General features: G+C 50.2%; 1 protein-coding gene across 3 annotated transcripts in view; it reads right to left on the minus strand.

Moving 5' to 3' along the window:
- LOC717517 (group 10 secretory phospholipase A2) overlaps positions 1-3997 on the minus strand; it is a 32422-nt gene extending 28425 nt beyond the window's left edge. The window contains exons 1-2 of one of the 3 annotated variants that reach the window (XM_077987112.1): positions 3792-3997; positions 2205-2381 (exon numbers count right to left, since the gene is read on the minus strand). In XM_077987112.1, coding sequence (XP_077843238.1) covers positions 2205-2381; positions 3792-3888 — 274 coding nt within the window. In that variant the 5' untranslated portion in view covers positions 3889-3997. The remainder of the gene's footprint in view (positions 1-2204; positions 2382-3791) is intronic. The other 2 variants (XM_077987111.1, XM_015125654.3) reach the window with 2 other exon arrangements.
- Between the last annotated feature and the right edge of the window lie 11542 nt (positions 3998-15539).

The raw sequence follows: 15539 nt of genomic DNA on the forward strand, positions 1-15539 counted from the left end.
TCTAGTGAAAATACAATTAGCCAAGCATACTGGTGCATGCCTGTAATCCCAGCTACTAGGGAGGCTGAGGCAGGAGAGTCACTTGAACCTGAGAGGCGAAGGTTGCAGTGAGCCAAGATTTTGCCACTGCACTCCAACCTGGACGACAGAGCAACACTCTCAAAAAAAGAAAAAAAAAGAGGCTAACTATTATAATCAAGGTCCTCAAGGCAGCCAAGAAGGGAAAAAAGAATCGTGCATGAAACGTTTGTCCAGTTCATCTTAGGCACTGGGCATCATGGATGAGCCTACAGGTGTCTGTCACCAAGGGGGGCTCCTCTGTGACAGCTCCTGGGCCCTGGGACTGCCCTGTACTCATGGCTTCCCCTCCAGACTCAGGCTCAGGGCCCTTGGCATCTCCTCTTATATTCACTGCCCACACAGGAAGGCCCCTTGGCCTGAGCCCAGCCATTTAGCTAGATCCTGGCACAGCTCGGACATGTAATGGTGCCCAATGCATGTGACTGGAACCCCTGCATTGGACATGTAGGAAAGGAGGCCAGCCGGCAAAGGTAACCCCATATTCCCACAGCCAGCCGGAACCCGAGCAGAGGCTTCGACCCAGGCTTCTGACTTGCAAACCAGTGCTTCTTCCTCCTTACACAGTAACAACAGGGGAAGGCAGCCTTCCGGGTTGCCAGAGCCGAGTGGTACCAGCAATAGAGTGGAAGCTCACACACAGGCCTGCCTGCTTCCTGGGTTAGGGTTAGGGTTTTTACGGCTCCGGGAGGTTGATTCATTGTGTTTGATCATCATTTCTTTTTTTCTTTTTTTTTGAGACAGAGTCTCATTCTTGTTGCCCAGGCTGGAGCACAGTGGTGTAATCTTGCTCACAGCAACCTCTACTTCCCAGGTTCAAGCAGTTCTCCTGCCTCAGCCTCCTGAGTAGCTGGGATCACAGGTGTGCGCCACCACACCCAGCTAATTTTTGTATTTTTAGTAGAAACAGGGTTTCACCATGTTGGCCAGGCTGGTCTTGAACTCCTGGCCTCAGATGATCCACCTGCCTCATCCTCACAAAGTGCTGGGATTATAGGCGTGAGCCACCATGCTCGTCCTGATCATCTTCTCTCTTTTTTCTTTAGAGACAGGGTCTCACTCTGTTACCCACACTGGAGTGCAGTCGCACAATCATAGCTCACTGCAGCCTCCAAATCCTGTGCTCGAGCGATCCTCCTGCCTCAGCCTCCAGAAATACAGGCATGCACCACCATGCCCAGCTAATTTTTAAATTTTTAGTAGATATGGGGTCTCACTATGTTGCCCAGGCTGGTCACAAACTCCTGGCCTCAAGTGATTCTCCTGCCTTGGCCTCCTAAGGTGCTGGGATTCCAGGCATGAACCACCATGCCCAGTCTCATTTCTGTTTTATCTAGAACATGTTTTCATCACGCTGACTTTTTTGAGAAGTCCAGGCCAAATTTAATTTGCATTTTGTCTTTTTATCAGTGGAAAAAGTAGCATATTTATGTTGGGGGACAAAGATGAATCAAATAGGAAGAAAATGTAAAACGCATTTGGGGCCAGGCGCAGTGGCTCATGCCTGTAATCCCAGCACTTTGGGAGGTTGAAGCGGGCAGATCACCTGAGGTCAGGAGTTCCAGACCAGCCTGACCAACATGGAGAAACCTTGTTTCTACTAAAATTACAAAATTAGCCGGGCATGGTGGCACATGCCTGTAATCCCAGCTACTTGGGAGGCTGAGGCAGGAGACTCGCTTGAACCCAGGAGGAAGATGGTTGCAGTGAGCCGAGATCGTACCATTGCACTCCAGCCTGGGCAACAAGAGTGAAACTCCATCTCAAAAAAAATAAATAAATAAAATATGAAAATCAAACCGCATTTGGCGTTCAAAGCTTCGCCTTCCTCTCCGCAGGGTGAGTCCTCACTCTCCCAGCAGCCCACGCCTCTGCCTGAAACCTCCATGGCTCCCACGAGTCTGGTAAAGCTAAGGGGTCTCAATGCACCCCAAGTCCTGGGGGTAGTCAGCCCCTCTCACCTTTCCCTCATCCTCTCACTCAAGAGTCATTTACTGTCCCTCCAGTTATGCCCAGTCACGCAGACACTCTGCTGCTCAAATGCCCTCACCGCATCCTCACCCTGCTCCCAGGCCACCTCCCTCCAGAATCCACCTTGCCTGCCAGGTGGCCACAGGGACCCTCACCATACTGTCTGCTTGTGGCAGTGCCCTCCGGCCTGGGGGGTCTTCCAGAACAGATCTCTGGCCAAGCGCAGTGGCTCATGCCTGTAATCCCAGCACTTTCGGAGGCTGAGGCAGGTGGATCATCTGAGGTCAGAAGTTGGAGACCAATCTGGCCAACATGGTGAAACCCCGTCTCTACTAAAAATACAAAAATTAGCCAGGTGTGGTGGCGCACGCCTGTAGTCCCAGCTTACTCAGGAGGCTGAAGCAGGAGAATCTCTTGAACTCGGGAGGTGGAGGTTGTGGTAAGCCGAAATTGCGCCACTGCACTCCAGCCTGGGCAACAGCGAGACTCTGTCTCAAAAAAAAAAAAAAAATGCTGAGCTCTGAATTAAGCTGCCCTGGCACACAGTGAGCTTCCAGAATTGGTCCCTTGACCTCTAAATCCACCAAGACCCAGGGAACACGCCCACCCTGAGCACCCCTAACAATGTCCCAGTCCCAACGCTGTACCCTGAACCTGTCTCCAAAGGTTCCCTGCCACCCTCCCTGGCCACTTTCTGGTATCTCAGAGCCCTAGCAACACCCCTACAGAGGGAGGGTTCCAGGCATGGGGCGGGCATCGAGCACTGTGCTTATAACCAAGCAAAACACTCCCTCTGTGCCAACATAGGTGGGGCAGGTCACGTTGGGGTCTGTTTGCCCTGTCTGCCCAGTGCAACCTCCCTGGTGAGTGCCAGGGTTGTCTATGCATCCTGTGAGCCCCAGGGTCTATGTGCACATATGTGTGTCTGTGCCTCTGTGTGTGTGTGTGTGTGTGTGTACACTGAGCATCTGAATTGTCCTGAGTGCTGTCTTGAGTATCCTTGAGCTGTGTGTGCGTGTGTCCCCCTAGCGGTATCTCAGTATTTTTGCCTGTGGGAGCCGCACACGGTGAGTTGCACACCTGAGTGCCAGGTGAGTCCGGGGCCGGTTCTGTGCCTGTGCATCTGTGTGCTGGCAGTGTCTGCATAGTCCTTGGTGGGTACATGTATCTGTGCACCCCAGAAATGGGCAGTCACCCAGGGGACCTCTCTACGGTGACCCCAAGGGATGGATAGTGAGATAGGGACAGTATGTTCTATTTGTGTGTGTGTGTGTGTGTGTGTGTGTGTGTGTGTGTCACAGGGGTTTGTTGTACAGGGGCACAATCTGTTCTTCTCCCACCCCCAAGCCGGGCCCTTTCTGCCCCTGCTCCTCCCACCCTCTGGTGTCTCACATCTCAGGGACAGGTGGAATGAAGGATAAGTTCGCGGACCCCAGGTCAGGCCATCCAGGAGGCTTCCGGGCTGCTGGAGAGGGTCACAGCCGGTTGGCGGAGGGAGCCAGGAGAGGACTCTGCGCCCCTGGGGAAGGGTTGGGCTAGTTCTGGGTCCCTGGGAGGAGTGAGTGGGGCGTCCTGCAGAGGGCTGGGGCGCAGAGTGTGGGTAAGCATTAGAAGAGCGAGCTGGGGGCTCTAGGGCTCCTAGGAACTTGGGGAGGGATGGGAGGCAGGGCTGCTGGGTCCCTAGGAAGGGCTGGAGGAATCCCGGAACTCCTGAGTTCCGGAAAAGCCCCTTCCTCACTCACCCTCGCCGGACCTGGGGCCAGGTCCAGGCAGTAGCAGCAGCAGCGACGGCAGCAGCAGGAGCAGCATGATTGGCAGGCACACAGGTAGCGGCCCCATCGGAGGGTGGCAGGGGTGGGACGGTGCTCCGGGCCACCGGAGGCGCCAAGCCCGGCGGACACACACCCCGCCTGCCACGCCCTGGCCCGGCCCCCGACCTCACCTTCCCTCGGGACCCAGGCGGAGCCAGCTAGGGGCAGGCACCTGGGGCGGGGCAAAGGCGTCCTGATATTTGCATCTTGGTCTCTGAAGGGGCTCGAGAGGCCGCCGGGGCGCTGGGGACAGGACCGGGAGTCAGGCCCAGGGAAGTCTCCTCGGAATAAGGGAGCAAAAGGCGCTCTTTTGATGTTATTATTCCCCCAGCCCCTCCCCCGCTCACCTGAGCGCCCAAAGGGAGCAGAAGACTTGGAGGAGGAGTAGTCCTGAATTTACTTTAACGTTTTATTTGGCCGGGCGCAGTGGCTCACGCCTGTAATCCCAGCACTTTGGAAGGCTGAGGCCAGAGGATCACCTGAGGTCAGGAGTTCAAAACCAACCTGGCCAACATGGCGAAACTGTCTCTACTAAAAATGCAAAAATTAGCCGGGCTGGTGGTGCGCACCTATGATCCCAGCTATTTGGGAGGCTGAGGCACAGGAATCGCTTGAACACGGAAGGCAGAGGTTGCATTGAGCCAAGATCACACCACTGCACTCCAGCCTGGGTGAGAGCCAGACTCCGTCTCTCTCTCTCTGTCAGTATAGAGAGAGATGATTGTCCCCAGTCTCTCTCTCAGTCGAGAGAGAGACACAGAGAGAGAGAGAGAGAGAGAGAGAGAGAGAGACATGGAAGCTGGGCGCAGGGCTCACACCTGTAATCCCAGCGCTTTGGGAGGCCAAAGTGGTTGGATCATCTGAGGTCAGGAGTTCAAGACCAGCCTGGCCAACATCATGAAACCCCATCTCTACTAAAAATACAAAAAATTCCCCGGGCATGGTGGTGGGCACCTGTAATCCCAGCTGCTCGGGAGGCTGAGGCAGGAGAATTGCTTGAACCCAGGAGGCGGAGGTTGCAGTGAGCCAAGATCGCGCTATTCCACTCCAGCCTGAGTGACAAGACCGAGACTCCGTTTCAAAAAAAAAAAAAGACTGTGTCTCAAAAAAAAAAAAAAAAAAAAACAGAAAGAGAAGTCTTGATCTGTGATCTTGGAAAAAGCTATTCACATCAAGGATGCCATCTTCTTCTGGCAAAAAACTTCCCTCTTGTGAGATTACGAACCCAAAGTTCAAGGTCCTGAAGTTTTGCTGTAGTGTGGATGGCAAGGACATTCTTTCTCTGATGTTCTCAGAAGATCCAATCTTCAGGTTCTAGATTGTGAAGGAATTGATTGTCCCAAGTCAGTGAGCCATAAAAAGCTTTCAGTACCTGGTGAAAATACACTGTAGCATAATGATCTACTGTTATAATACCAGCCCTCTTGCATGGGAAAGCAACTAAAAAATATGCATTGAAAATGACAATTGACAGTTGAAATGTTTAAATGGCCCATGAGGTAGCCAAATGCACCTGAAGCTTTGTCTTCCCAGGAATATGGATTTGACAAACCAAACATTGGCTATGAACTATTTTAGCAATTTATAAGTCAGCACACCAACACATATTTAATTTGGATCATTTTATCTTTTCCATGATGAGTCATGGAATGCAGAGCCTTTTATTTTTCGTTTTTAGACAGAGTTTCGTTCTTGTTGCCCAGGTTGGAGTGCAATGGCGCTATCTCACCTCACCGCAATCTACGCCTCCTGGGTTCAAGCCTCCCAAGTAGCTGGGATTACAGGCATGTGCCACCACGTCCTGCTAATTTTTTGTATTTTTAGTAGAGATGGGGTTTCTCCATGTTGGTGAGGCTGATCTCGAACTCCCGACCTCAGGTGATTTGCCCGCCTTAGCCTCCCAAAGTGCTGGGATTAGGAGCGGTGTGAGCCACCGCGCCCAACTGCAGAATTTTTTTTTTTTTTTTTTCTCTTTTTTGAGACGGAGTCTCGCTCTGTCGCCCAGGCTGGAGTGCAGTGGCGCGATCTCGGCTCACTGCAAGCTCCGCCTCCCGAGTAGCTGGGACTACAGGCGCCCGCCACCTCGCCCCAGAATTTTTAATAACAAACGCTTTAAGGAGTCAGGAAGGACAAGGTGGCCATCTTGATTCTCCATGAGTCCATGGTTAACATCGGACTTATGTGCTCTTGAATATCCGTTGTTTCTCTAATTTACGTGCATAGCATTGATACTTAATGTGTTATCATAGGTAATTTGACTTAGACTTTGGAGTTCATTCAAATTGTATATCTAGGCTGGGCAAGCCCACAAAAAAATTAGCTGGGCATGGTGGCACAAGCCTGTAATCCCAGCTACTTGGGAGGAGGTGGGAGAATCCCTTGAACCCGGGAGGAGGAGGTTGCAGTGAGGGGAGATCTCTCCACTGCACTCCAGCCTGGGCGACAGAGTGAGACCTTGTTTCAAAAACAATAAAAAAGACAGGCGTGGTGGCTCACGCCTGTAATCCCAGCACTTTGGGAGGCCGAGGCGGGCAGATCACAAGGTCAGGAGATCGAGACCATCCTGGCTAACACGGTGAAACCCCGTCTCTACTAAAAATACAAAAAATTAGCCGGGCACGGTGGCGGGTGCCTGTAGTCCCAGCTACTCGGGAGGCTGAGGCAGGAGAATGGCATGAACCCAGGAGGCGGAGCTTGCAGTGAGCTGAGATCCCGCCATTGCACTCCAGCCTGGGCGACAGAGCGAGACTCCATCTCAAAAAAATAAATAAATAAATAAATAAATAAATAAATATAAAAAATAAAAAGCTGGTATGCTCCATTAATTCCTGCAGGCCCAACAAAGGCAGCCTAGGAATTCTAGATGAATGGAATGAATAACAACTTGCTAGGAATACATAGGAAACAAAATGACTATTCACAGAACCCAATAAAAGCCTTCCACTAGAAACTAAAAAAAAAAAAAAAAAATGGTTATATGTATATGCATACACAAGCAAAGCCAGAAGCCAGAAGAGAATAAATAGCAAATGAATGAAAATTAGAAGGAAAAACAAATAAATAGGAAACCGTCTCTAAATTTTTTTTTTACTCAATCTACCCTGAATGCTACAGCATTACCCAGGGCCCCAGAAAATACACATAATACTTTATTTCTGATACACAATTCAATGTCCTTAAGTCCACCAATATCACCATACATTCTGTGCAATCAAGACATTTACTCAGCTGGGCACAGTGGCTCACACCTGTAATTCCAGCACTGTGGGAAGCCAAGGCGGGTGGATCACCTGAAGTCAGGAGTCGGAGACCACCCTGGCCAACATGTCGAAACCCCATCTCCACTAAAAATACAAAAATTAGCCCGGTGTGGAGGCACACGCCCATAATCCCAGGTACTTGGGTGGCTGAGGCAAGAGAATTGCTTGAGCCTGAGAGGCGGAGGTTGCAGTGAGCCCAGATTGCGCAACTACACTCCAGCCTGGGTGATAGAGGGAGACTCCATCTCAAAGAAAAAAAAAAAAGATTGTACACCTAAAGTTAACGTTGGCATGTCCTTGATTACAGGAGGCCAGCAAATAATTTACTTATGAATAATATGCGGGTGGCAGCCCTTCCCAGATGCCTGAGGCATTTTCTTGCTGAGTAGACAGCTATCTGGCTGTTACATGATGTTAGGAACAGCTATTCATTTGGAAAAGGGTGTTGCAATGACCTTCCCTTTTGCATAAGAAGATGGGGGTGCTGGGATCCTGAGATTTTAAATTTTCCTTTACAGCGTACCCATATGTGCTCAATATTGAAAAGACATGACAATTGGTCAGGCGTGGTGGCTCACACCTGTAATCCCAGCACTTTGGGAGGATGAGGTGGGCGGATCAGAAGGTCAAGAGATCAAGACAATCCTGACCAAAATGGTGAAACCCTGTCTCTACTAAAAATACAAAAATTAGTTGGGCATGTTGGTGGGCGCCTGTAGTCTCAGCTATTCAGGAGGCTGAGGCAGGAGAATCGCTTGAACCCAGGAGGCGAAGGTTGCAGTGAGCCGAGATCGCACCATTGCACTCCAGCCTAGCAACAGAGGGAGACTCTGTCTCAAAAAAAGAAAAGAAAAGAAAAGAAAAGAGATGTCAATTGCAGTGCAAAATATCTGTTCCCTTTTGGTCCCCAGTGCCACTGCTACCCCATTCATCACCAATTTTTGTTGATGTCTCTTCTTGACTACTTTTTTTTTTTAGAGATGGAGTCTCACTCTGCTGTCCAGGCTGGAGTGCAGTGGTGTGATCTCAGCTCACTGCAACCTCTGCCTCCAGGTTCAAGCGATTCTCCTGCCTCAGCCTCCTGAGTAGCTAGGACTACAGGCGTGTGCCACCACATCCAGCTAATTTTTGTATTTTTAGTAGAGATAGGAGTTTACCATGTTGGCCAGGCTGGTCTTGAACTCCTGACCTCAGATGATCCACCCACCTTGGCCTCCCAAAGTGCTGGGATTACAGGCGTGAACCACCATGCCCGACATATATTTTTTTTTTTTTTTTTTTTTGAGATGGGGTTTCCCTATGTTATCCAGGCTAAGCTCGAATTTATTTTTATTTTATTTATTTATTTATTTATTTTTTGAGATGGAGTTCTGCTCTTGTTGCCCAGGCTGCAGTGCAGTGGCGCAATCTCGGCTCACTGCAACCTCTGCCTCCCAGGTTGGCAGTAGCTGGGACTACAGGTGCCCGCCACTATGCCCAGCTCCTTTTTTTTTTTTTTTTTTTTTTTTTTTGAGACAGAGTGTGGCCCAGGCTGGAGTACAGTCGCCGGATCTCAGCTCACTGCAAGCTCCGCCTCCCGGGTTTAGCCATTCTCCTGCCTCAGCCTCCCGAGTAGCTGGGACTACAGGCGCCCGCCACTTCACCCGGCTAGTTTTTTGTATTTTTTGGTAGAGACGGGGTTTCACCGTGTTAGCCAGGATGGTCTCGATCTCCTGACCTCGTGATTCGCCCGTCTCGGCCTCCCAAAGTGCTGGGATTACAGGCTTGAGCCACCGCGCCCGGCCGACCAGCTACTTTTTGTATGTTTGGTAGAGATGGGGTTTCACCACGTTGACCACACTGGTCTCAAACTCCTGGCCTTAGGTGATCCGCCCACCTCGGCTTCCCAAAGTGCTAGGATTACAGGTGTGTGCCACTGCACCCGGCCTGGGCTTGAATTTCTGACCTCAAGCGATCCTTCCTCCTCAGGCTCCTGAGTTGCTGAAATTACAGGTGCACATCACCTTGTCCGGCACTAGAAACATGATTTTGTCACAACTCCAGACCCCTCTCATTCCCTTTCATAGGAAGACACTGTGCACCAGAGAAGCTTAAGCCAAGAACTAGGGAAACCAAGATTTAAACTCATTTCTGTTGGGTGCCAAACCTCTCTCTGCCTCCTTCTATTGGACGTGGCTGGGTGCGGTGGCTCACGCCTGTGATCCCAGCACTTTCGGAGTCCTAGGTGGGTGGATCACCTGAGATCAGGAATTTGAGACCAGCCTGGCCAACATGGTGAAACCCTGTGTCTACTAAAAATACAAACAATTAGCTGGGCGTGGTGGCGGGTGCCTGTAATCCCACCTACACTGGAGGCTGAGGCAGGAGAATCGCTTGAACCCGGGAAGCAGAGGTTTCAGTGAGCGGACAGCATGCCATTGCACTTTAGCCTGGGAAACGAGTGAAAGTCCATCTCAAAAAAATTGAAGAAAAAAAAAAGAAAGAAAAAAGAAAATCAGAGGCTTTGGTCCCTTTGTCTGCAACACTCTGGAGTAATTCTGTCCCTGCCTGAACGTGATCTCCTCAGGGCAAAGTCTGGGTCTCCTTCCTCTTGTGTGCTCAGCCCTGGCCTATCTGTGCCACACTAGGTGCTCAGTGAAGGCTTGCCCATGGAAAGTATGGGTTTCAGGCATACCAAGACTTGGAGCTGCAGAGGCTGTGAGTGACAAGCCTTGGAGTGCTATGCCCACCGGGAAATGGGTCTATCTCAGAGTTGGGCCAATAAGCTGGGCTCCCTCCGACGCCAGTGCTCATAACTCCCCTACCCAGGGTGGACCCCTGCAGATGGTCAAGTATGTTGGCTCCATACTTGCCTTGAGTAGCTGGGCGCAGTGGCAGGGCGTGATGGTGAGAGGTGACAACGTGCTAGCAGCTCTCGCTAGCTCTCGGCGCCTCCTCGGCCTCGATGTCTGCTCTGGTGGACGTCTGCTCCTCGTCTGCTCGACGTCTGCCCTTCAGCCCGCCGCTGCGCTGTGGGGGCCCCTCTCTGGGGCGGGCCGAGACCAGAACCGGATCCCTCTGCTCTTGGGGAGTTGTGGGGTGAGAGGCGCGGGCCGGAGCCGGGGCTGACGCGATGCTCGCGGGCCGGCGCAGGTTCCGGGTGGGCGCGGACTCGGCGGGCCCCCTACTCTGCGCGGCCGGCGGGCGCCTGCTGGGCTTGATCTGGGGACGAGCTCCCTCTGGACTGCCGGAGTGCCCGGGCTAGGTCCCGCAAAGTCCCTCAAGTGCCATTGAGAGGTGAAGCCGGCTGGACTTCTGGGTCAGGTGGGGACCTGGAGAACTTTTCTGTCTACCTAAAGGTTTGTAAACGCACCAATCAGCATTCTGTGTGTAGCTAAAGGTTTGTAAATGCAGCAATCAGCACTCTGTGTCTAGCTAATCAGGGTATGGGACTTGGAGAACTTTTGTGTCCAGCTAAAGGACTGTAAAAGCACCAGTCAGCGCTCTGTGTCCAGCTAAAGGTTTGTAAACGCACCAATTAGCGCTCTGTCAAAATGGACCAATCAGCTCTCTGTAAAACAGATCAGTCAGCGTTCTATAAAAAGGGACCAATCCGCTCTCTGTAAAAGGGACCAATCAGCAGGATGTGGGTGGGGCCAGATAAGAGAATAAAAGCAGGCCACTCGCGCCAGGAGTGGCATTTGGTTTGGGTCACTTTGCATGCCGTGATTTACTTGTTCTTTTGCTCTTTGCGGTGAATTTTGCTGCTGATCACTCTTTGGATCAGTGTCACCTTTTTGAGCTGTAACACTGCACCCGAAGGTGTGTAGCTTCACTCCTGAAGCCAGCGAGACCGCAAACCCACCAGAAGGAAGAAACTCTGAATACGCCTGAATGTCAAAAGGAACAAACTAGGGACACACCATCTTTGAATAACTGTAACACTCACCGCGAGCGTCTGTGGCTTCATTCTTGAAGTCAGGGAGAACAGTAACCCACCAATTCCAGACACAGTGGCTCGGGCCTGTAATCTCAGCATTTTGAGAGACTGAGGTGGGTGCGTCTCTTGATGTCAGGAGTTTGAGACTAGCCTGACCAACATGGCAAACTCCATCTCTACTAAAAATAGAAAAATTAGCTGGGCTTAATGGTGCACGCCTGTAATCGCAGCCACTCTGGAAGCTGAGGCAGGAGAATCGCTTGAACCCCGGAGGCAGAGGTTGTGGTGAACCCAAGATCGTGCCACTGCACACCAGCTTGGAACTCAGGGAGACTGTCTCAAAAATAAAGTAGATGGAGAGTCTGTGTGTGCGTGGTGGCTCATACCTGTAATCTCAGCACTTTGGGAGGCTTAGGTGGGAGAATCACTGGAGCCCAGGAGTTTGAGACCAGCCTGGGCAGCTTAGGGAGACCCCATTTCTACCAAACACACAAAAAAATTAGGTGGGTGCGGTGATGCATACCTACTTGGGAGGCTGAGAAGGGAGGATTTCTTACTCCCAGGAATTTGAGGCTGCAGTGAACAGTGACCGTGCCACTGCACTCCAGCCTGGGAGGCAAAGTCAGACACTTTCTCAAACAATAAAAATAAAGTGGGAGGATAATGGTGAGACATGCAGAGAAGGCGTGTTAGGCAGAGAGACCTCAGTAGGCAAAGTCCAAGAGACATGAAAGAGCCAGTGTGCAAGAGTAAATTCCTAGAACTCTGGGAGATGTCAGGAAGCAGAGAGAGCTGGTACTGGACTCCACCTGGTGTACAATCTTGGCATACATCTCCTACCAGGAAAACAAATGACATGTTCTTTTATTCCGGCTTGTGTAAGATGGAAGAAAGCGTTTCTTCTGAGACGCAGTCTCCTCTGTCTCCCAGGCTGAAGTGCAGTAGCGCGAACTCGCCTCACTGCAACCTTCGTCTGCTTGGTTCAAGCGATTCTCCTGCTTCAGCCACTGGAGTAGCTGGGACTACAGGCATGTGCCACCACGCCCAGCTAATTTTTGTATTTTTAGTAGGGACAGGGTTTCACCATGTTGGCCAGCATGGTCTCAATCTCTTGACCTCATGATCCGCCCGCCTCGGCCTCCTAAAGTGTTGGGATTACAGTCGTGAGCCACCATACCCAGCCCCTCTTTTTTTGAGATGGAGTTTCACTCTTGTTTCTCAGGCTGGAGTGCAGTGGCGTGATCTAGGCTCACTGCAACCTCCGCCTCCTGGGTTCAAGCAATTCTCCTGCCTCAGCCTCCCAAGTAGGTAGGATTACAGGCATGCCCCACCATGCCTGGCTTGCTTATTTATTTATTTATTTATTTATTTATTTATTACTGGAGATGGGGCTTCCACCATGTTGGTCAAGCTGGTCTTGAACTCCCGACCTCAGGTGATCCACTCACCTTGGCCTCCCAAAGTGTTGGGATTACAGGCGTGAGCCACTGCACCCGGCCAGCATTTTCTTATAGTAAAGAAAGTGAAACCATGGACTGGTTATTGAAAGGGAAGAAAGTTAGAGAGGGAATCTTGGTAAGAAAAATAAGAAAAGCAAAAGGAAACAAAAACTTCCAGCTGTCTGGCTTGTATTAGTATTTACAATGTTTGTTGGCATCTTTCTTTGATCAGTGAAATGTGGCTGGGAGGAACCTGTGTCATTTTTTAGCAGAAACTTTCAGAGTCAGCAAGTGGCCGGGCATGTCTCTTTTCTTTGTGCCACAGGACTCTGGATGTTTCCAATGCAGACTAATCCAAGGCTGCTGTGGATGTGTCCCGTGGGAGAGAAATTGACTTAGTCGATTTCTCTGTGGAGAATGGGGGTTATGCTGGGCAGGATGACTCATGCCTGTAATTCCAGCACTTTGGGAGCCCAAGGCTGCCAGATCACTTCAGGCCAGGAGTTCAAGACCAGCCTGGCTAACACGACGAAACCCTGTCTCTACTAAATATACAAAAATTAGCCAGTTGTGGTGGGGCATGCCTGTAATCCCAGCTACTCAGGAGGCTGAGGCAGGAAAACTGCTTGAACTGGGAGGTGGAGGTTGCAGTGAGCCAAGGTCATGCCACTGCACTCCAGCCTGCGCAACAGGGCAAGACTCTTATCTCCAAAAAACAAAACAAAAACAAAAGAGAGAATAGAGGTTGCTTGTTACTGCATCATAATCTTGTTTATTCTGACTGATGCATTAGAGGTACCAATAGCATGAGAGGAACAATTTCCTGAGACACAGTTGACCATGAATTTCCTCAAAACCCCTGAGAGCAGGCTTCTTAGGAGGAGACTCAGTGTGGAATCCCTTTCCAAGGTAGACCCTGGTTCTGTAGCAGGACGAGCCGTGGACAAACCTCGGACACCGGATTAAAGAAGGAAGAGGTTTATTTGGCTGGGAGCATCGGCAGACTCGCGTCTTAAGAGCCAAGCTCCCCAGGCCGGGCGCGGTGGCTCAAGCCTGTAATCCCAGCACTTTGGGAGGCCGAGACGGGCAGATCACGAGGTCAGGAGATCGAGACCATCCTGGCTAACACGATGAAACCCCGTCTCTACTAAAAAATACAAAAAACTAGCCGGGCGAGGTGGCGGGCGCCTGTAGTCCCAGCTACTCGGGAGGCTGAGGCAGGAGAATGGTGGGAACCCGGGAGGCGGAGCTTGCAGTGAGCTGAGATCCGGCCACAGCACTCCAGCCTGGGCGACAGAGCGAGACTCTGTCTCAATAAAAAAAAAAAAAAAAAAAAAAAAAAAAAAAAAAAAAAAAAAAGAGCCAAGCTCCCCGAAAAAGAAATTCTTGGCCTTTTTAAAGGCTTACAACTTTAATGGGTCCACGTGAAAGGGTCGTGATAAATTGAGCAAGCATGGGGAACGAGACTGGGGGCTACATGCATCAGCTAACAGAATAGGAAGTTTTGCAATGCTTCCTATAATGTCTGGAATTTACAGATAACACAAGTAGTTTAGGTCAGGGGTTGATGTCATTATTACTATTTTTTTAACTCCTAAGGCCGGGTGGTGGTGCCAAGGTTGTCTGGCTATTTATCTTACTTTTGTTTCTTTCTAACTTTTTGCTTTCTCTCTTTCCTCCTGTCTTGTGAACTAGGCAAGATGGTGGGAGGAGGGCAGCAGGAGTAGTAGTGGTCTCCTTTCTTAGTTCAGGTTCCAACTACAAACACTCACCACCTGTGAGACCTTGGGCAGTTCACATTCACTCGCTATGGCTCAGTCTGCTCAACTGTAAAATAGGTTAAATTCTGAAAGATCAAAATCCCTCACATCTAAAATCTCAAAAATCACAATCCCAAAGTGATAGTTCTTGTTGCCCAGGCTGAAGTGCAATGGTGCGATCTCAGCTTACTGCAACCTCCACCTCCCAGGTTCAAGCGATTCTCCTGCCTCAGCCTCATGAGTAGCTGGGATTACAGGTGTGCACTGTGGTAGTGCCTGACTAATTTTTTTTCTTTTTAATAGAGACGGGGTTTCACCCTGTTGGTCAGGCTGGTCTCGAACTCCTGACCTCAGATGGTCCACCTACTTCAGCCTCCCAAAGTGCTGGGATTAGAGGCATGAGCCATGGTGCCAGGCCCCTTATTTTATTTATTTATTTTTTTGAGTCTTTTTCTGTCACCCAGGCTGGATTACAGTGGCGCGATCTCGGCTCACTGAAAACTCCGCCTGCTGGGTTCAAGCAATTCTCTGTCTTAGCCTCCCAAGTAGCTGGGATTACAGGCATGAGCCACCACACCCGACTAATTTTCATATTTTTAGTAGAGACAGGGTTTCACCATCTTGGCCAGGCTGGTCTTGAACTCCTGACCTCGTGATCCACCCACCTTGGCCTCTTAAAGTGCTGTGATTACAGGCATGAACCACTGTGTCTGACCCCTTCAGTTTTTTAAAAACAACTTTATTGAAATAGATTTCACATAGCATGTGAATTCCCCATTTAAGGCATACAATTCAATGACTTTTAGTATATTCAAAATCCTTTCTTTTTGTGTATATGTACCACATTTTCTTTGTGCATTCATCTGTTGATGGATACTTAGGTTGATTTCGTATTTTGGCTGTTGTGAATAGTGCTGCAATAAACATGGGAGTGCAGATGTGTCTTTGATATACTGAGTTTCTTTCTTGTGAGCATATACCCAGCAGTGTGATTGCTGAATGATACGGTAGTTCTATTTTTAGCTTATTGAGGAAACTCCATGCAGTTTTCCATAGTGGATAAACTATTTTACATTCCCACCGGCCAGGCACGGTGGCTCACGCTGGTAATCCCAGCACTTTGGGAGGCTGAGGCAGGTGGATAACAAGGTCAAGAGACCAAAACCATCCTGACCAAAATGGTGAAGCCCCATTTCTACTAAAAACACAAAAATTAGCTGGGTGTGGTGGCACACGCCTGTAGTCACAGCTACTCGGGAGGCTGAGGCAGGAGAATCGCTTGAACCCGGGAGGTGGAGGTT

The sequence above is a fragment of the Macaca mulatta genome, chromosome 20 (assembly GCF_049350105.2).
Source record: "Macaca mulatta isolate MMU2019108-1 chromosome 20, T2T-MMU8v2.0, whole genome shotgun sequence".
Classification (NCBI taxonomy): domain Eukaryota; kingdom Metazoa; phylum Chordata; class Mammalia; order Primates; family Cercopithecidae; genus Macaca; species Macaca mulatta.